The sequence below is a fragment of the Antechinus flavipes genome, chromosome 3, assembly GCF_016432865.1.
Source record: "Antechinus flavipes isolate AdamAnt ecotype Samford, QLD, Australia chromosome 3, AdamAnt_v2, whole genome shotgun sequence".
Taxonomy (NCBI): domain Eukaryota; kingdom Metazoa; phylum Chordata; class Mammalia; order Dasyuromorphia; family Dasyuridae; genus Antechinus; species Antechinus flavipes.
The window spans coordinates 289,931,665-289,953,893 of NC_067400.1; the positions used below are offsets into that span (position 1 = coordinate 289,931,665).

General features: G+C 32.6%; 1 protein-coding gene across 2 annotated transcripts in view; it reads left to right on the plus strand.

Moving 5' to 3' along the window:
- TBC1D23 (TBC1 domain family member 23) overlaps positions 1–22,229 on the plus strand; it is a 64,758-nt gene that overhangs the window by 24,691 nt on the left and 17,838 nt on the right. For both annotated transcript variants that reach the window (XM_051985186.1, XM_051985187.1), the window contains exons 2-12: positions 23–134; positions 551–656; positions 2,591–2,795; positions 4,656–4,779; positions 7,090–7,214; positions 7,312–7,358; positions 8,529–8,632; positions 10,607–10,729; positions 11,746–11,838; positions 12,563–12,733; positions 18,784–18,826. In XM_051985186.1, the coding sequence (XP_051841146.1) occupies positions 23–134; positions 551–656; positions 2,591–2,795; positions 4,656–4,779; positions 7,090–7,214; positions 7,312–7,358; positions 8,529–8,632; positions 10,607–10,729; positions 11,746–11,838; positions 12,563–12,733; positions 18,784–18,826 (1,253 nt within the window). The remainder of the gene's footprint in view (positions 1–22; positions 135–550; positions 657–2,590; positions 2,796–4,655; positions 4,780–7,089; positions 7,215–7,311; positions 7,359–8,528; positions 8,633–10,606; positions 10,730–11,745; positions 11,839–12,562; positions 12,734–18,783; positions 18,827–22,229) is intronic.

The following is a 22,229-nucleotide window of genomic DNA, read 5'->3' on the forward strand; positions in this document are numbered from 1 at the left end:
TTTTTTTTTTTTTTCCCTGTAGGGAAAAAGATCTTGGAGAAGCTTTGGAAACTGGAGGTTGTGATCTTGAAACTTTGAGGAATATAATTCAAGGGAGACCACTGCCTGCTGATTTGAGGGCAAAAGTTTGGAAGGTAAATTGGAATGAAAATATAATTTATAACAACTAAGTGCTTGAAGGATATTTCATTTTCGATATTGTAACTTTATACTCATTTGATTATTTGAAGATTTATTATTGTGGATGTTATTATCAAAGCACCATTTCTGTGAAATTTGTGAAGGAATTTCCCAGTAATGCTTAATTGGGATTAAGCTTATTTTAATTAAGCTTAATAAAAGTGGTAATAAAAGTTACACCCCCAGGTGCTAAGTTTTAGGATTGATAGTGATTCCAGACAGCAAGTATTGTATAAAAAGTCTATTCTTTTTTTTTTTTAATAGTGTTTTATTTTTCCAAATATATGCATAGATAGTTTTCAACATTCATTTGGATTTTCTAAATATAAAAAATAGGAAATGGTTGGATTTTTTTCTTTTTCTCTTCTAGATTGCTTTAAATGTTGCAGGAAAAGGTGACAGTTTAGCATCTTGGGATGGTAATCTGGATTTGCCAGAACAGACTACAATTCACAAGGATTGCCAAGAGCTCATTGGTAAGCATGAAAATATTTTCAAGTTGCTTATATAAAATCTAGAAATTATTAAAAGTATTGTTTGAGCCCTGACCCTTAGAAGATCTTTGGTTTCATTTGATATTTATTCAAAGTAGTATATTTTAGGGAGAGATTGTAGATGAAAAAATTGCATCAAGTTGTAGAAATCTTTAATGATTGGAAAAAATTTGCTCTTTACACTATATGCTCTGTTTTTCATGTTCCTGTACCCACATTTTTATTATCTCTTATTTTTGTTGCAATGTGAGCTATGTTTTGATCATCTATACAAGAAATCTCCAATTTACAAGTAAGTTGTGTACTATAACACTTAGACACTGTGTGTTTCTAAAGCAACAGTGTTATAACTGATGATTAGTTTGAATCTCATAAAAGCCTATTTTGACTTTAGTGTGGTTGGGAGTCACTGCATTTTTACTTTGCCCCTGAGATGATTTACCTGGTATCATTTCCTTTTGGACGCTGTCTTCTTTTTGTTCTTCCTCCCTTAATATTTCAGTTACAGTACACATTATTGGATCACAACAACAGATAACATGATGTATTTGGGGAAGGACATTGTAGAGCTTGGAAGGGTTGTGGTGGCCCTGGAGGCACAAGTCTTTTCTTTAGCCATGTTGTCGTATTCCTGATGCAAGACTAGACATGTGATTCTTGAATAAATCATAACTTCTGTGGGCTTCAATTTTATCTACTATAAAGTGAAGGGGTTGATTTATATGATCACATACATCCCTTCTATTTATAGATTCTCAGTCCCCATGTTTCTAAGAGCTATGTCTTTGTCAATTATCTTTGACAATTTGGTAGTTGAAGTGAAATGTAGTTGTTCTAATTTGCTTTTAGAGAACTTTTTCACAAGTTTGTTAGGTTGCACATCTTTTTAACACTTTCTATTTGTGTCCTTTGATCAGTTATCTGTTGGTCATTGTCTCTTAATGGTATTAACTTATATCACTTCCACGTATGTCTTAGATATCTAATTTTTATCAAATGAATGATGCAACATTTTTTTCCTAGTCAACAATCTGGGTGTTTTTTTGTTTTGTTTTGTTTTGTTTTTGTTTTTAATTTCAGATATCATATAATCAAAATTATGTTTCATATGTTTTTTTAAAAAAGTATTTCTCTTCTATCCCTTTTTTTTTTTATTGTTTGTTTATTTAAGAATACTCCCCTTAGCTGTAGTAATAAAGGGAACTTCCATCCATTCATCTCTTAACTTTTTTCATGATATTTATTATAATTATACTGCTTATCCTTTTGGAGTTTATTGTGGTATGTAGCATAAATTGCTGGTCAAGATCTATTTTCTCTCTTAAGTTCATTTTCCCCAACCATTTTTTTTTTTTAATTATTTTTAAAGCTTTTTATTTTCAAAATATATGCATGGATAGTTTTCAACATTTACTCAAAACCTTATGTCCTAGATTTTTTTCTCCCTCTCTTACCCCTGCCCCTTCCCTTAGATGACAAGTAATTCAATATGTGTAATAATTCTATACATATTTCCACAATTATGCTGCACAAGAAAAATCAGATCAAAAAGAGAACAAAATGAGGGGAGAAAAAAAGCAAGCAAACAATAACAAAAAGTGAAAATACTTTGTTGTGACCTACACTCAGTCCTCACAGTCCTCTCTGGGTACAGATGGCTCTCTCCATCAACAGTCCATTAGAATTGGCCTAAATCATCTTGCCCCCAGCAGTTTTTAATCCAATTAGGTGCCCACCCAGTGTTTTAAGTTCTTTTTTTTTGCCAAACAGCAGACTACTTTGTTGATTTATGTAGAAATTGCTTTATCCAGTTTGTTCCACTTGCTTACTCTTCCATTTTAACTATTACCAGGTAGTTTTGATACCTTTGATTTTATAATCCCAATTTACTGATTATTTTGACATTTATTTTCTAGACCAGCTTTCAGTGCCAGAAGAAAAGACCGATGCATTACTCTTGAACGTTGAATCTGTAATTACATTTTATTGTAAATCACGGAATGTCAAATACAGCACATCCCTTGGTTGGATACATTTGCTTAAGCCACTGGTGAATCTTCATCTTACACGCAGTGATTTATACAACTGTTTTTATGCTATCATGAATAAGTATATTCCCAGGTAAAAAAAAAAAGTTGCATTTGGAATCTCAGTATTATGGAAATTACTTGTAAAATATTTCTGCTTGAGAAATATTTTCTGAATGTTTTTCTCTTGTTAATTCTCTCATGGTAAAACTATGTAACATGCACTTTGCTAAATTTTTGCATGAAAACTTTTTTTTTTTTAATTTGCTTTATACTTGCCTTTTAAAGTAATCTTCATGTCTGCCAACGTATTGCTTGTTTATAAATATTGAAATGTATTATCCTTTATTTATGAAAAATGCCTCTGTTTTTTGCCTCCTACATTCAGTAAGATGTGTGCTTTAAGCTCCACTAGTGATATTTACTGATCTGTCAGTGTGCACTTTTATTTAGGTCACTAGTGACCAGTGGCATTCATATAGCAGCCAATTAGCTAGAATTATTTTTTTTTTTTTGTTTTTTTTGAGTTCTATGCAATGGAGTAAATTTGCTGGCCTTTGTGGAAGTTGACCAATTTCTTTAATAATGTGCTAATCAGTTAAACTGGGCACAGATGACTTAATATAATGATGATTTTTAATATGGCAAATTGTTTATTTTACTGCATCCTGTTTGAGAGCTTTATACTACTATGCCCCTATTATAAATGACTGTGCATTTTTGTTAGTTAATAAAGTGAGATACTGTGTTGGTGTATGATAGGTTATAAATACAGTGATGCTTTTAATAAATTCTTTTAGAAGAATTTATTAATATCTGGAAAGGTCTTATCTTTTTAACTAGATATATCTGGATACAGAGAAATTTGAGAAAAGTTCTATTCTTCTGATTTTGGGTTGGTGACAATAACTAAGATGAATATGGTAATGGTGGCCTAATATAGGGCCTGGCACATAATAAGTGCTTAATAAATGTTTGATGATTAGATATAATTATGGGTCTGTTTATCGTTCAATCCTTTTGGAGGGAGGAATTGCTTCCTGAATGGGTTAGAAGAGCTTGAGTGCTGTAGCCTGTCTAACTTGGTAGGAAGAATATGGAAGGAATGCATAAGGAGTAAAGAAATTTCTGACAATAAATAAGACATATCAGTGAATTCTCTTCATTAATAGAAGTAATAATGATAAAGATATCTTGAATTTATACAGTGATTTTTACTTTAAGCATCACTTTTTACATCTGTTATTTCATTTTATTTTCATATCAGTCCTTTAAAATAGTTGTGGCTAGTATTTCTGTCCCTCTTTCACATCAAGAAGATTTCAGAAATTCTGGTTTATGCATTGGTTTATCATGGAGCAAGAAAGTACTGGTCTTGGTTTTAGCATATTCTGCTTATGATGTGGATTCTGTTTGGTGCTACCTTATCTGCACCTGAACAGTTCTGGCCAAGTTCAGAGCTTCCCTGGCTCCTGGTCCCAGTTAGAAACCAAGGTAATTGCAGTGAAAGCTTGTGTGTATATATGTGTATGTGTTACTTTCTGACCATTGGATCTATTGTTTCGGTGGGTCAACCTTGAAAACTGAGGATAGTCTCAAGTGAATGAATAAGGATAATCTTGTCTCTCTTTCTGCTTGTGCTAGGAAACTACCAAACCATTGTCTTCTGGATTCCCCTCCCTTTAACCTGTCATTAGACTACTCTAAGTTAAAAATTATTTAGATACAGAGGAAATCCTTCCTATAATGAGCAAGGATAAATCTAAGACTTTCTTAGCCTTCATACTCAGTCCTATTCAAATTTGACATTGCTAGTTGTTCAATTTTATGTCTTAGAACTTAAAAGTATTTTATCTCTTGGGTCAGAAGTGGGCAGCAGAAAAGGATCACCTTTAATGTCCCATGTAATATCAGTTCAGTGCATTTACTGAAAACTGCCCTTCTTGCTTTCTAGGGATTGTTTCCTGAAGGGGAGACCATTTCATCTCTTTCGATTGCTTATCCAATATCATGAACCTGAACTGTGTTCCTTTCTTGATACAAAGAAGATGACTCCAGACTCCTATGCACTCAACTGGGTAATAAAGTGAAAGTAGGGACACTTAATGAAAAATAGATTTATCTATAAATATATGATAGTTTTGTTTTTTAAGGGAGAAGAAAAATACTAAATTACAGAAAAGTACTACTTATACTAAAGATTAGAATTATTGGTGTTCCAAAATAGCTTTTGTTACTCTTCACTTTTTTCAAAATATTTTATTATGAAGTTTAACTGAATTTATTAAAACATCTATTAGTGTCTTAAGTATTTGATGCCTTGCATGAAAATATTTGAGGTCAGTATTTCATACATTAGGAAACTGACTTCAGGGATTTAAGGTAGTTAAATACTTCTTATCTTTAGTAACTTTAAATTCAGTCATCTTTTTCAGAGATTTTGCATATGATGTTGGGTTTTGTCAATTAACTCCTAATTGTATATTTAAAAATTGTCAACTTTATTTTAATACTTTAAATCCCTGAACTAAAATGTTGGTTGGACATTGAAAGAATATTTTAAAGAAGCAAACTTGTTTCATTAACAAAGTCTAACTTAACTTTTGTATAGAGACTTCTTTATTTGTTAATATCTTTATATCAGCAAGAGTTTAGCATTTTATTAACATCCTTTGATCTTGAAGACAATGTGTTGTTGTGACCTTTCTGTAGACCATATATATGTGTATCCAAACAAATATGTGTGTATATGTCTATGTGTGTTTTTTCTCTTAAAATTTTTTTCATAATGACCTCTATATATGTCATAATAGATTTTTTTTTTTTTGCATTTATGCAGGCCTAGGTTAGGCCCAGAGTTAAATTATGAAAGCATATTAGTGTTTTTGGCATTTCTCATTACTTTTTCCAATGTTTTCTTAATTTTAATGATACAAAATAATATATAGAAATTAACTAGTATTGTTCTTAAAGCTTTAAGTATTCGCTTTGGTTTTCCTTTTACCATGTTGCCATTTTTCTTTAAAATGGAAACATTCTAAGTAAAAGGGTAATAACTTTATGAAGTTTATTTTTTTAATCATTTGATTATCATAATAAGCCAGAGTAGAATGCAAAGCAATATAATTAGCCATTTTTCATTATATTTTCACTTTTAAAAAAAAGTGAATTGAACCTTTTGAAATGTTTAATATATTGTTAGTTTATTCTGTTTACACAATGGATACTTTCTACCACCAGAACTAAAGCTTTTTGATGTCGTGATAACATGGTAAGAGGAAAATAAAGTTTTTCTGGACAGTTTTATTGCTCATTGATAGAGCACTTATTAAATTAAAATCTGATAGTCTAGTATTGTTGGTAAAATGATGAAAAGAAATTATAGAAATTATTATTGGGCTTTGGAAGCTGAACCCCAAAATATTGTTGAGAGTTCCAGGCTGGTGTTATAAGGTGTCTAAAAAGAATTTGTACGCTTACTGATTTGTACTGATATGATATGCTAATTTTATGGCTTACTGGTTAGTTTAGAATTAGAGCTAGTCTTCTTTTTTCTTGAGCCATAATTATCATTATTAGTTAGGCCTTCCAGAGCCAGCATTACTGTTATAAACTAGGATTCTTTTGTAGTTAGTTAAGCATGTTCCATCCAGAATCAGCATAACTGAGTCTATAAAATCTGCCTAAAACAGACATCTTGGAATCAAAAAGTATACATTTAAGACAATCTAAATGATAGATACAACATGGGACCATAGTATTCCTGAAGTTACAATCACATCTTAATAACAAGGCCTATGTGGGCTAGTTTGAAAAATAACACAATTTTGGCACTAATTTTGTTCCCATTGTCCTCTGACCAAAAAAAAAAAAAAAGCTCTTTAGGAAGATATTAATAACACTTTTTAAATCTCTTGTAATTGTACTTTAAAAAAACTTCTAAAAAGAATTAAGTACTACCAGAAAACATACATTAATTTCTCTAAGATGTTTTGAATTAAACCAATAAGATGGGAGTAAAGGGTGGAACTGGACTTTTCTTCAAAAATTGAGAATTCTTAGTTATCACTGATATGATACCAGAGGAACTCTAAAAAAATTCTATAAGTTAGTGTATTTTTGTGATTAAAAACTAATAAAGATTTATTCTGACTTAGTCCATGAAGTTGTTTTTTTTTTTTAGCATAATTTTTAGATTCTCTGAATATCAACTCTGTTATTTCCAAAACCCATTTTACTGTATTCACTAAATATTAAGTATAGGTGATTTTGTTTTATGTAATTGATATATTTTTTATTAGCATCTTAGTCTTTCAGAAGCAATTTTAAGTTTCTATTTCTAGTTATTTCTAATATTTTGTTTCTCTTGCTGTATTTCCTGATTACAGCTTGGAAGCCTTTTTGCATGTTTCTGTTCAATTGAAGTCACTCAGGCAATATGGGATGGATACTTACAGCAAGCAGATCCATTCTTTATTTATTTTTTAATGTTAATAATCCTTGTCAATACAAAGTGAGTATAAAATTGGCTATTTTTAAATTTTTCTTTTTCCCTTATTGCCATTTGTTTAGCTTTAATTGGTAATTTATATATCTTTCCTCTGTTACAGAGATGTTATTTTAGCACAAGAGTCTGACAATAAAGAAGAAATTATTCGTAAGTATTATTTTATGGAGGAAAAAATGTTGGCCATTTCATTTCCTTATTTTTTTAACCTATAAAGTTAGAGATTTGGACTAGAATGGTATCTAATCCTAGCATTTAGTGATTCCATGAACAGAGTCCCAAATTATTAGGTTTTTTTTTTTTTTTTTAAAGCCTTCTCATGTTGTGAATTGATCCACTATTCTGGAGAGCAATATGAAATTATGCCTAATGGGTTATAAAACTGACCCAGAAGTACTATTGCTAGCTCTGTATTCCAAAAAGATCAGAGAAAAACTAAAAGAATCTATATGTATAAAAATATTTTAGCAGTTATTTTTGTGGGGGCAAAGAAATTGAGGGGAAGCACATTTGGGGAATGGCTGAATAAATTTTGACATATGATTGAAATACTATTGTTCTATAAGAAAAAAAGGGAAGACTTATATTAACTGATACAAAATAAAGTAAGCAGAACCAGGAGAATACAGAACACAGTAACAGCAATATAGTATGATGATCAACTGTGAATGATGAAATGATTCTCGGTAATACAATCATCTAAGACATTCCAAAAGACTTATGATTAAAAACTGTTATTTCCCTTCACAGAAAGAATGATGAGTGTAAATCAAAAGATATTTTAAAATTTTGTTTATTTTTCTTGTTTTTTTTTTTTTTTGTCTATTTTGTTTTGCAAATGAAATGTGGAAATACTTTTTGCATGACATGTTTAATATATCAAATTGCTTGCCATCTCAGGGAGGGGACAGGGAAGAGAGTGGAATAAAAAGAGAATTTGGAACTCAAATTTTTAAATGAATGCTAAAAATTCTTTTTACATGTGATTGAGAAGAAAAGGGGGAGAATGCTTTCCCCTAAAAACTATGGAACCATGAGCTATAAGAGGGTATAATATTTGAAGACCAATAGACTTAAATAACTAAAGCATCTTTATTAAATAAGATTTTTTCATTATGAGCATCAGCTCTGCATTGAAATTCTGCATGCCTCCCAAATGAGCAGTTGACTGAAAAATTAATTCAAATGATTAATATTAATACTGTTTTCACAATATTAAGTATTGCAAACTCCTTAAAACATTTCTTTTTGAACAGAGATTGCACCAATCAAAGGTTTGTTTTTTCATGCATAGTTTTTAAATACTGTTGTGTATTTCAGAGTTCTTGGAAAATACTCCATCCAGTTTGAATATAGAAGATATTGAAGATCTATTTTCTCTGGCACAATATTATTACAGTAAAACTCCCGCTTCATTTAGAAAGGTATTAAGCAAAAGGTTAATGAATACATACTACGTTCCATTGTGCAAATTGCTTCATTGTCTTTCATCTACTTTATTTCTCATGATATCCCAGTTTTTTTCCCTTTTTGAATTTGGGGTGTGTGTGTGTGTGTGTGTGTGTGTGTGTGTGTATCGTGAGTGGAAGAACAAGGAAAAAGGCAAGAAGTAGACAAGTTACAGTAATCCATCATCACTTTGCTTTTGAATGTTGCACTTATTTCAGATTGTGAGAAAATAAATTGGTAATGCCTTCCCAAATGATTACCTACTTCAGTTAAAAAAAAAAAAATGTGTTGAACATTAATGATCTAGAGGAAAAAATTTATTCAAAGGTCAGCTTTTTGGCAGCCTCAGCAGTCTAGAACATGGTTATTAATCTACAGGTAAGTTTAAGGAGAAAAAAATCTTTTAGCATAACTATTACTAACTCAGGGAGCTTAGTTTGGAAGGTGAGGCTTAGAATGGTTGGGACAAAGACAAGGTTAGAATTGCATGTGAAATGGAGTTTATTTATATAATTTTGAGATAGCAGATTAAAAGCAGCAAGTATGTTATAAATCTACTTGAAACTGAAACATTAAAAAACAGCAGATAATGATAAGGGAGTAAAGGTCAGAAGCTACATTCACTAGCTGCTAAACACACAGCCCTCTCAGAAGCACTTCAAGAAAGACTTCATTAAGTTAGAACAGTGATATCAAACTCATGGAAGAGCCTGGCAAGACATTGACTTAAATTAACAATATCTATATTGTATTATATTTTTATTTATTTTGTTAAATATTTCTCAATTACATTTTAATCTGATTCTGGAAGTGGCTGTGAGTTTCACGCTTCTGTGTTGGAATACAGCACAATAACTGACATTCATAATGATAGCCTAGGGTTGTACCTAGACAATCTAACCCAAAAGGTTACAATCAGATGTAATTTTTTTGAGAGAGAGAATTTTTTTTTCATATTTATTTTTTAAAAACTATGAAGTATCAGTGCTATTGCTTTTAAAGTACATATTTGTGATTTTTAAAACACTGAAATGACAATTTAATCACCTAAAAAATTAAAAGAAGTTGATATGACAAGACATTTTTATATTTAAAGTATAAATATCTTTAATCTGAAGCAAACTTATTGTAGAGAATCTTATTCCTTAAGTATGACAGGTAATTGTTTTGGGTTATGAAGAATATTTTGCACAGTCACTTTCTCTTTTCTCTCCACAACCTAATGTTACTTTTCAGAATAGTTCATTAAAACTATTAGGTGTAGGGTACTTAATTTCTTTTTGTATGGATCATTTTGTCTGAAGAAGCCTTTGTACTCATTCTGAGAATGATATATTTCAATAAATGAAATATATAGGATCACAAAGGAAATCAATTGATGTTGAAATGAAATTAAAAAACAAGTTACCAGATCACAAAGTAAGAACCCCTGTTTTAGATTAATGTCACAGTTGTGAGTTAGAGTAGAGTATCATTATATCAATTATTTTATTTTCCAAAATCTGTGAGGAATATAAAAGTCATTTCATGATTTTATTTTTAATGATAGTATAAGAAAAAATTGAGTGTATCTATTTTAAAGAATTTTTAACTTTGACGTGCTTGAAGAACTATGGTGTTTTAGTTTTTCTTCAGGAAGAACAAAAGGGAAAAGAGGTATGTAACTATCTTCTTGCATCTCTTTTTTGGATTGTGAGGTGTTTGTAGGCAGAAAAGCTTGATTTTTACCATTATTGGCAAAATAGTTGAACTCCATGTCCTACATAATATGCTGTTTGTTTCTACTTTGTGAGCACTGTGTGATTGAGAGATATAAGTTTTATATGTTCTTGTTGATTTAAAAAAAAAAAAGTCTTTGTGCATTGAAACTACATATAATTTTTTTGTCTCTAGAAAAGAGACAAAGCTCAATTTTTCTCATTAAAAAATACTTCTCTCTTACCAATCAGGACAATCATAGTTTATTTGGCAGTCCTTTGCTGGGAATTAAGGATGATGACACAGATCTGAGTCAGGCTCTCTGTCTGGCAATTTCAGTATCAGAGATTCTTCAAGCAAATCAACATCAAGGGGTCAGTAAATAAAAGAAATAAAATTTTTCTCCTGAGAAAAAGACCCTTTTAAATGTAAGGAATTTTGGCTACTGATTTTCTTCAGAAGTTTAATGTTTAAGATCATAGATTAAATTTGATATTCAGTGCTAATTTGTGATCCAGGGTTCAGCTAATTTTATACTATAGTTTAAGTTGTGGTAAAAAAGGAAAATGGTGAGAAAAATATTCCCTAGTTCTTAAGTTGTTATCAGTGTGAAAACCCCAGAAAACACATTCAATTAAAAATGTCAATCATTTTTTAAATAAAAGTTCTGTGTAGCCATGCTAGAAGCTTTTTCAGGGGATCAGAAAAACATATTGGGGAGGGGAATGGAAAACTGTCATGCTTCGATGTTCCTTCCCCCAAAGGATTTTAGGATCATAGGTTCAGGGCTGGAAGGGACCTTAGAGACCATCTAGTCCAACCCCCTCATTTTACAGATGAGGAAACTAAGGCCCAGAAAGGTCAAGTGACTTGTCCAAGGTTACACAGGTAGTAAATGGCAGAGCCAAGATTCGAACCCTGGTCCTCTGACTCCAAATCCAGCTCTCATTCCACTGCACCACGCTGCCTCTTAATACCACGACTGGTAGTTTGGAATTAAAGTGAGTACCAGTATCTGATTTTTCTCTTATAAGAAATAAAGATATTAAGTCCAGATTAAATAATTCATTACATGAACTTCATTTTAGATTGTCAATTCAGAAGATTTTCTTTCCACATTGGGGAATACATTTTATGTTCTGTGTAATGTATAGTATTCCATAGGCAATTACTGCCTTGTCTTTAAAGCTTGTAAATTATTTTAAAAAATTCTTTATAAGACATTTTTATTGTAAAATATTAGAATTATTTGGAATATCTAAAGTATTTCCTTGTTTTTTATTAGCACATCATATCAATCCATCTTGCTTTGGTCGGGTTGCAAATGCCTTTCACGATGAAATTTTTGATTTTGAGAATTCTAACATTTCAGATGTTGTTTTCCTCATAGGAAGGAGTTCGATTCTTTGTGGTGGATTGCAGGCCTGCGGAACAATACAATGCTGGGCATTTATCAACAGCTTTTCACTTAGATTCAGATTTGGTTAGTATAAGTACTGATTAAAATAAATGAAGTAAGGAACAATACTGTTTTTTCTCTTATAGTTCATAAAAGTAAGAATATGAAGCTATTGTTAGTAACTATGTAGTCTGATATTTATTATTATTTTAAAATTCTTGCTGCATTCCTAAAAATGCAGCATAAATTCTTTCATTAAGTACTACCACATTGTTTCAGATAAAAAAGATTATATATTCTTAGGAGAAAGTTCATGTACCTGATTAAGAAATTTTGAGTGTTAGTTTTACATTGTATCTAAACATGAGTACTCATTTCAAATAGTAACTGAGAAATATTTAATTATAATTCTAAACTTGATTTCTGTTCACATATATTTAGGAAGCGCAAGTTATGATACTTTTTTTTTTAAGTTGGGCTATCTTTGCCTATCTTCTGAAATCCTACAGTAGTCAACTTTGGATTTTCTTTAAAAAATTTTGTTTTTGTTTTATAATCACTATTATGCCTGCCTTTCATGTTTATATATTCTCCCACATGCTGCCATTCATTTTCATATCTTTCATTGACATTTATTAGTCTATTTTAGAACTGATTAAGAGATTGAAATTCTTAAATTTAATGAGGACTTTTACTTTTTTTTCCTGTTTGCTTTTAAATGCTAACATTCTATGATAATAAAATAAACCTAAATTTTTGAAAAGCAGTATGAAAAATCAGCTTGGCTAGATTTATTTTTCTCTTTCAGATGCTTCAGAATCCATCAGAATTTGCACAGTCAGTAAAATATTTGCTAGAAGCCCAGAAACAATCTATTGAGTCTGGTTCAATTGCGGGAGGGGAACACCTCTGTTTCATGGGAAGTGGCAGAGAAGAAGAAGACATGTATATGAATATGGTTCTTGCACACTTTTTACAGGTATGTTTGTGTAAATTGCTATACCTGAGCAAATATTTTCTCCTAGCCATCAATTTAAAATAAAAAGTTTATGCTGTTTAAAAAAAAAAAAGAAAGAAAAAGGAGGCCTATTGGGCATTTTCTGCTTGTGGATAAAGCTAGGTGGTGCAGTGGATAGAGCACCAGCCCTGAAGTCAGGAAGACCTGAGTTCAAATCTGGTCTCAGACACTTAACACTTCCTGGCTGTGTGACCCTGGGCAAGTCACTTAACCCCAATTGCCTCAGCCCCCCCCCCAAAAAAAAAAAAAAAAAGTGAGATCTTTCCAGTGTAGGATTGCCATCATGAAATTGATTATGTCCTTTTGAAATTTGACTCTCTATTTTTAAAATATTTTCATAGGCCTTTTCTTTGTATCAGCAAAATGAGAAGGTTGGACTTGGTGATCTCTAAGGTCTTTTCCATTGCTAAATTGCTTAATTGTGGTACCTTGGTACCAGGTTAGTTTTGTTTTTGTATTGTAACTTATGGGCTTAGTCTATGGTGCTCACATGATAAATGTGAGTCTGAATTAACCAGATGACCTATGAATTTTGTGACATGGTTTGTGTTCCTCTCTGCATTCTCACAGAACTGTCCTCTCATCATTTATTTAGCTAGAAAATTTGACTTTATAAAACCTAATGAGTAGTTTTGATAACTAGAACTTTGACATCAATCTTTGTATGATTTTGAATTAGGAAGATAAGGAGTAGCCAGTGGATAGAGCTCCAGCTCTGGAGTGAGGATGACCTGAATTCAAATTTGGCCTTAGTTAATACTTACTATGTGACCCTGGGCAAGTCACAACCCCACTACCTCAAGTCCCCCTTACTCCCTAAAACCCAAAGGAATTAGAGTGATAAGAGGTATAATGTCGCACAAACCTTCTCATTTGTTTCATTTCATGTTCAATTCCTGGTATTAATTAGAACTTCTTTTTTTTAATTTAAGAAAAAATACTACCTATTCTATCCAATTAATCAATAAACATTTAAGGACTTAGAATAAACATTATTAAGTATCTCTAGGCACTCTGCACACCTGGTAATACAAAAAGAGGCAGGTGACAAAGCCTGCCCTCTAGGAGTTTACAATCTAATCCTGAAGACTACTGGAAAACTAGTCTAGATAAAGCAGATTATCTACAGTTTTCCTGGTAAACAGGAAATATTTAACTGAAAGAAGGCAACTAATATTAAAAAGAGTTGGGGAAGCTTTTCTGGTAAAAGATGGGATATGGAAATTCTAGATGGAATCTAAAGAAAGTCAGTAGGTAGAGTTAAGGGGGGAGAAATTTTCAGGAATGAGGAAGAGCCAGAGAAAATTGCCATAGGCAAGAGATAAAATGTTTCTTTGGAAAAGCCGGAGGCCAGTGTCACTGGCTTGAAGGTGATGTGGTGGGGAGTAAGGTGTTGCTGCTAGTCCTTCATGCTAGAAGAGGACTGATAGCCTGGTACAAGTGAATTGGATTTAAGTGAGGGAGGGCTGGGCAAGGTCACCTGCCTCATGGATCAGAATAATTAGAAATATCCCTGGATGCAGTGGGACACCCAGTCCTTTAAAAGGTCTCAGTTTGACTGAGGCAGCCACCCATTCAGTGCTGAAGACTAGGTAAGAATTGAGATGAAGAATGGCCTCAGGTAAGGGTATGATAGAGTAGGAATTAAGAAAGAAGTGATTGGTTATAAAGGTCTGTGAACCCAAATTGAACCCCAAAGCATTTTGTATGTGATTCTGGAGGTAAATAGGGAGCTTGGTTTACTGAGTGAGGGTGTGTGTGTGTGTGTGTGTGTGTGGGTATGTGTGTGTGATCAGACCTATGCTTTAGGAAAATTACTTTAATGGTTGAATGAAGGATGGATTGAAGTGGAAAGATTCTTGAAGCAGGCAGATTTATTAGAAGCAGTTGCAATAATATAAATGTGAGGTGATCAGAGGAAAAAAGGTGTGTGGGTGCATATATATATACACACACACATATATATTCATAATGTGTATATACAAATATGTTGTAGGTGTGATATCAGCCATATACATACATAAGAATGCATGTGTATACATGTATTATATATTAGCAACAACTTGGATATAATGGGTAAATGGAAGATATTGAAGAATCCCGATGACTCCTGGGTTGTGAGCCTGAAGGACTGGGAAAATTGTATTGCTTATTTAGAGAAAATATGAGATTGGGGGGGATATACTTTATGGGGAAAAAATAAGGAGTTATATATTGAGTTAAGATATGTTCTGGATAACCAATTTGTGATACCTGAAAAGCAAATGGAAATATGGATATTGGAGATCAAGGGAGAGTTGAGGTCAAAATACATAGATCAGCACAGAAATGGTCCACATGTAATAACAATAATAACTCATAATAGCTAGCATTAAAGTGCTTTTAAGATTTGCAAAGCATTTTTTATATATCATCTCACTTGACTCTTATGACAACCCTGAATGGACATATATTACTGTCAACATTTTACAGAGGAGAAAACTGAAGCTGAGAGAGATTAAGTACCTTCCTCAGGGTCACACAGTTAGTAAATGTTTGAGGCTGGATTAGAATTCAGATCTTCCTGACTCCATTTCTGCACTCTAGCCACTACATTACGTAGTAGTCATCAGCTCTGAGGATACAAAGGTAGACAGTCACACAGTCCCCATCCACAAGGAGCTTACATTCAATGGAGAGGGAGACAGGATTTAGATAAATAAGTATGACATAAGGTAGAGTATGAACAAATAAGAGAGCCAAAGGGCTTCAAGGAAAATTGAGAAATAAAAGATCCCTTTTTACTGAGGCTATCAAAGATGGAATTTTTCATGGAAGCTAGGCCTTGAAGGAAAAGAGATTTTGATGCCCTTGATGAATATGGGGACAAAGTGCAAAACCAACTATTGATCTCATTGGATTTGAATGTAGTGTATATGGAGTAGAGTACTATGAAATAATCTTAAAAAGATTGATTAGAGCCAGACTGTGGAGGGTCTCAAATGTAAGACTAAAGTGTATATATATGTTTTTATTTCCACATTACTCATGTGAAAGTAAACTCAGAACAAAAGAAGAAAACCACAAGAAAGGGCAAAAAGTGCAAATGGTATGCTTCAATGTGCATTCAGGCTATATAGTTCTTTTTTTTAAATATGAATATTATTTTCCATCTTGAGTCTTTTGGAGTTGTTTTAGTTCATTATATTGCTGAAAAGAGCTAAATCTGTCATAGTTGATCATCGAACAACTGTGTACTGTGTTGCTGTTACTGTGTACAATGTCTTGAGTCTGCTTAACATGTTTGTAATTTTTCTTCTATATGATAGAATGGCTCAAGGGTTCTTGAGTAAAAAAAGAGTATCTTGTACACACCTGGATGCAGAATGTTTTGGAGAGTGGAGAGGCTGGTAGCAGGAGGCTTTACAGGGATCCAAGCCAGAATCAAAAATGGACTTGAACTAGTGAGATACCTTATTAGCAGCAGGAAGAGGACAGATGTGACACATTTTAAGGGGTAGATCCAATAGCATTTGACATTTGAGTAGGTGGGAGAAGAGGCGCCAAGCTTAAGGTGCTGGGAAGGCGAAATACCAATGAAAGAAATAATGAAATTGGTAGTGAGGGCAAATTGTTGGAGGGAAAGCAGCTTCAATTTTGGACATGAGGAATGGAAGGTTCTGGTAAGATAGCTTTGTGAAGTTATATAGCAAGTAGGTAGAAATAAAGTTTCAGAGCTCAAAGAGAATACCTTATGTAGAGTTTTAAATTGTCATTGGAATCATTTGTCATTGAAATAGGGTGTGAAAGCCAAGGAAAAAGGTGTAGTGATAAAAGAATAAGGCCAAGGACAGCAGAAAAAAGGAATGGGGAAAAAAAAAAAACACATGAAGGAAGCTGTAGAGCATTTAGAAAAATAGGAAAACCAGGAAAAAACAATGTTAGTAAGGCCAAGGCCAAAGAGAATGTCAGAATAGATAGAATGTCTTGTGCTTCAGAATTGTGTAAAAGGATTAAGAACTGAGAAAAAAGTTGAAATTAGTAGTGGGAAGGCAAACAATTTCTAGAGTGTATGTATAGGAAACATCCCTGCCCCCCACACGTGCACATTTGCCTTCGATGAGTGTCTCTTTTATTTCACTGTGTTTCATAATAATTTTGCAATCCCTTTTGGCAAAGTGTATATTTGGTTGACATCATGTTTATTGCATCAAAATCCATAAATGCTATTTGGGCCTCCTCAGTGAAAATATTGGATTAACAACATTATAGAGAAAAATTCAGTGAATTAAAATTCATAAATTATGCATTTTGAAGAGTAATCCATTGGATTTATTCTATTATGTTGAATAGTCACTGTAGATTGACAGTAAGTTTGGTTCAAAATTGAATAAGAGAAAACAGACCCCCAAAAAATTACATTTGAGAAATTATACAGTAATTTCAGTGATTCTTGACCTTCAGATTGCTCTTTTTATTAGCATTATTCTATCAGTGATTCAATATATTAATAGTTCTAGATCACCATGGTCTCCTAACAGTCAGTATGTGTGCATGTGTGAATTGAGATTAAGTGACTTACTTGCCCAGGATTACACAGCTAGTAAGTAAGTGTCTAAGGTTTCTGAGGCCAGATTTGAACTCAGGTCTTCTTGACTTCAGAACCGATGCTCTAGCTGGTACATTTTGGAGAATGATATGGTAATCAGTAAAAGTTACAAAACTGATATTACCTTTCAATTCTTTTGCTCTTTTCCTAGTCTTCAAAAACATTGTAAGAAGAGAGAAAAGATATAATGTCAGCAAAATTCTCATAGCTGTTCTATTATTAGTAACAAAAAATTGGAAATCATATACATGCCCAGTAAGAGGACTGAACCATTGATGTGTTAATGATAGAATATATTAAGATAACAGAACTTTATATTACCCTACAAAATAACTATGAATCATATAGTGAAATAAAAGAGGCATTCATAGTTGAGTTGATAACCACGCTGGATACAGTCAGGATAAAAAAAAGAAAGGAAAAATGAGCCAAAGAGGTGAAATCTAGGGCAGGCCTGCAGGGTGACAAAACAAAAGTATTTTCTTTACTTGTTTGTTGTTTTTTAATTTGTTTGACTGTCCCTTCTTAAAGGGTAGGAATTTAGAATAAGTCTTTACTCCTTATTTGGTTGTTTTTATTAGGTCATTATGTTTACAATTTTTAAAAGCTTCCTTTAAAGAAAAAGTGGAAGGCTTTCAGCTTGCAGGTCCTCTCTGGAGAGTATGAGTGAGGACATTCCAGAATGTGGATTGTGAATGCATTGTTCTGGAGAGGGGATGAAGCTACATAGTTGAGGTCTCAGTTTCATTGAAGTATAAAAGTGGTTGAAAAACAGAATCAGAAAATGACTGAAATGTTGTATGGAAATGGATAAGTGACAGTTCTTATTGAAAAAAGATAGATTGGATAGAGCAAAATGTATGTAGAACAAGATGTATGTAGTGACCAAAATGAGGGCCCCACACCTCTTCCTTTTATTTATTCTCTTTTCCAGGACCCATTTGATTCCTATTCAAAAGTCTTTTGGTATTAGTCAGACTTTAGCAGTTAGAAGAAACTTGGGAAAATTAAATTATTGTATATGATTTGGGTTCATACTATGGTTTTCAGTATTTTGAAAGTTTTTTTCAAAAAAACTGTGAAGAAATAATTCATTTCTATTCCCACCTTTGGTTCTGTGGTATATTTTAAATCATAGCTTTTATATTGAACTGTTAAACCATTTGAAAGTTTAAAATTTTCAGTGAGAAAAAAAAGAACCCAAAAAACCTTTCCAAACCTTTGTGCAAAAGTTGAGAATATTAAAAAGAAAACTAGCAATTTAACGTATAACCTTATGGATCTTGTTGTTGGATTCTTTTTAAAAAGGGCAAAACAAAAATGCTAAATACATGTTTTTAGAAATGTAAGTTGTAAACAGCATTATCAACATTTTGAATATTGGGGAATTTGAAAATAATTTCATATTTATTTCTCATGACAGAAAAACAAAGAATATGTCAGCATTGCCAGTGGAGGATTTATGGGTAAGTTTAAAATTTTGTTTCTTTATCTGTTGCATGTGGGAAGGAGGATTCTTGGTGTGACAACTGAAGTAATATTGGATGGGGAATTTAATCAATCACTGAACATTTATTAAATACTTCCTATTTTTGCAAGATATTGCTAAGTGCTAAGGATAGAAAGACATAGTGAAACAACTGTTGCTTTTAAGGAGTTTTGTTATTGTTGTTTGGTCACATTTAACTTTATGACACTTTTGGGGTTTTCTTGGCAAAGATTCTGGAATGGCTTGCTGTTTCCTTCCCTAACTCAATTTATAGATGAGGCAAATAGGGTTGAATGACTTACACAAAGCTAAGCTAGTAAGTATCTAAGACTAGATTTGATTTCATAAATGTTGGAATCTTTACAAACTGCTAACTCATTAGAGTTGATGTTTTGGGCCAGAACCTGAAACAAGGTACTAAGTAGAACTAATTGATAAAATGCTTGTGTTCACACCAGTACTCATTGGAGTTCACAAGTATGGGAGATTCATACCTCCCTTGGGTGTGCCTCCAGAAGGGGGAGTCAACCTTTGGGAAATCATAAATAAAAAGGCTCTTAGCTTTAGGTGAGTTAGTTACTTCTGGTTAGAGAGCCAGAAACCCTCTCTCCGAGGAGAGAGCGATTCATTCCATTTTCCACTTGTTGGCTGGTGTCAGAAGGGAGTTCACCTGAATTAGATGCATGCTGGGACAGACGCAAAGCATTCTGGGAGATTGAGAGCCAGAAGCCCTCTCTCAGAGCTGCAAGAGAGATTCATTCCATTTTCCACTTGGCTGGCTGGGCTGAAGGACAATCCTTTGGATTTGGAGACATTTGGAGGGAGCTCTTGGAACCAGCAATGAGATAGGCCTCTAAGCTAACCGGGCTATATTGGAAATAATAAAAGATCTGAACTTTTACCAGCTGGCTGCATTTGGGGTAATTATTGATCTGAACTGATACTAAGGCTGTCTCCAGAAGACCTTCCCAAGAAAGCTGCTTTCTCCCAGAAAGAACCTTCTTATATTATTATTATAAAGAAGAACAAGAACTCAACACATAAAGACAATTCTTCCTGATTCTAAACCCAGTACTTGATCCCCTATGCTACTAGTTGCCCTTGATTCTAATGCAGGAGATAAATATATACACTATATACAAGACACATACAAGTAGGCACTAGTTTTTGTAATTTATATTTATAAAGAAATTGTGGAAGAGCAGAGAAAAGTAACAATTTAGTTTTTAGTAAATTTAACTATAATTAATTGATTTTATTTGTATTGTAAAGTTTTCTCAATGTGTAGATTATGAGCTACATATGTTTATTGTCTGTAGCTGTAGTTATATATCTGTAGCAGGGTTTCCCCCTGTCATTAGATTTTCTCAGTTGGTTTCTTGTCATCATTACTTGGGTATCCTAGGGATACAAATAATTCCATGATTAGATTAAAGTAGATACAATTAGGAAGGTAGAACTGCTGCAGAAAACCATACTAAGCCTTCTAAATAAAAATAATTTTGTGTGTGTGTATGTGTGTGTATGTATGCTCCTTAATATTATCTGCTAGATCCCTTCTTTATTGTAGTTGATAGTTACTGGCATTTGTAAGACTTATTTATTAATAAGCCTAGATATTGATTAATGAATACTTCATTAACTTCATGTTTCACAATATACAATATACCAAATGCTTTTATTGGATAAGAAATAGGTGGATCAGTAGAATAGATTAGATACATATATCACAATAATCAGTGACTGTAGTAATCTATTATTTGATAAACCATGAAACTCCAGCTTCTAGGATAAGAACTCACTATTTCACAAAAATTTCTGGGGAAATGAGAAAATATAAGAAACTCAGCATAGATCCGCATCTCACACCCTGTACCAAAATAAGGTCAAAATGAGCACGTGATTTAGGCATAAAGGAAGGATAATACTATAAGCAAATTAGGAGAGCAGGGTATAGTTTGTTTATAGATTTTTGGAGAAGGGAGGAATTTATGGCCAAAAAAGAGCTAAAGAACATTATGAAATGCAAAGTGGACAATTTTGATTACATGAAATTAAAAAGCTTTTGCACAAATTAAACCATCACTGTTAATAAAAAGTTATTTAAAAAAAAAAATAAGTACTACCTGGCATACAAAAATTATATAATGCCACTGTCAATTCATATATAATATAATAAATTACTAAATAGAAGGGGAAAAAAACAAAAAACAAACAAAAAAACAAATTAAACCATCACAACCAAGATTAGAAGGGAAGCAGAAAGCTGGGAAATATTTTTTTATAAGAACACGTCATTCCCCAAGTGATAAATGGTCAAAGCACATAGACAATTTTCAGATGAAGAATTTAAAGCCATTTACAGTCATGAAAAAATGCTCTAAATCTCACTGTTGATTAGAGAAATGCAAGTTCTTTTATAACAGCTCTTTTTGTGGTGGCAAAGAATTGGAAAATGAGTGGATGTCTATCAGTTGGGGAATGGCTGAATGATTTATGATATATTATAAAAAATGATGAACAGGTTAATTTTAGAAAGGCCTGGAAAGATTTTCATGAACTGATACTGAATGAAACAAGCAGAAACTTTAGGAAAACATTGTAAACAACAACAGCAAGTTTGTGTGATGATCAACTGTAATATATTTCATTCTTCTCATTAGTTTATTGAGCCAAAGCAATCCCAATAAACTTTATTTTATTTTTATTATTATTATTATAGCTTTTTATTTACAAGATATACATACAAGATATAATTTTTCAGCATTGACAGTTGCAAATCCTTCTGTTCCAACTTTTTCCCTCTTTCCCCCAGATGGCAGGTTGACCAATACATGTTAAATATGTTAAAATCTAAGTTAAATACAATATATGTAAACATCTCCAAACAGTTATTTTGCTGTATAAAAAGAGTCGGACTTTGAAATAGTGTACAATTAGCCTGTGAAGGAAATCAAAAATGCAGGCGGACAAAAATAGAGGGAATTCTATGTAGTGGTTCATAGTCATCTCCCAGAGTTCTTTCCCTGGGTGTAGCTGGTTCAGTTCATTACTGCTCTTTTGGAACTGATTTGATTCATCTCATGTTGAAGAGAGCCACGTCCATCAGAATTGATCATCAGATAGTATTGTTGTTGAAGTATATAATGATCTTCTGGTCTTGCTCATTTCACTCAGCATCAGTTCATATAAGTCTTTCCAGGCCTTTCTGAAATCATCCTGTTGGTCATTTCTTACAGAACAATAATATTCCATAATATTCATATATCACAATTTATTCAGCCATTCTCCACTTAATGAGCATCCACTCAGTTAATAGTTTCTGGCCACTACAAAAAGGACTGCCACAAACATTCTTGCACATACATGTCCCTTTCCCT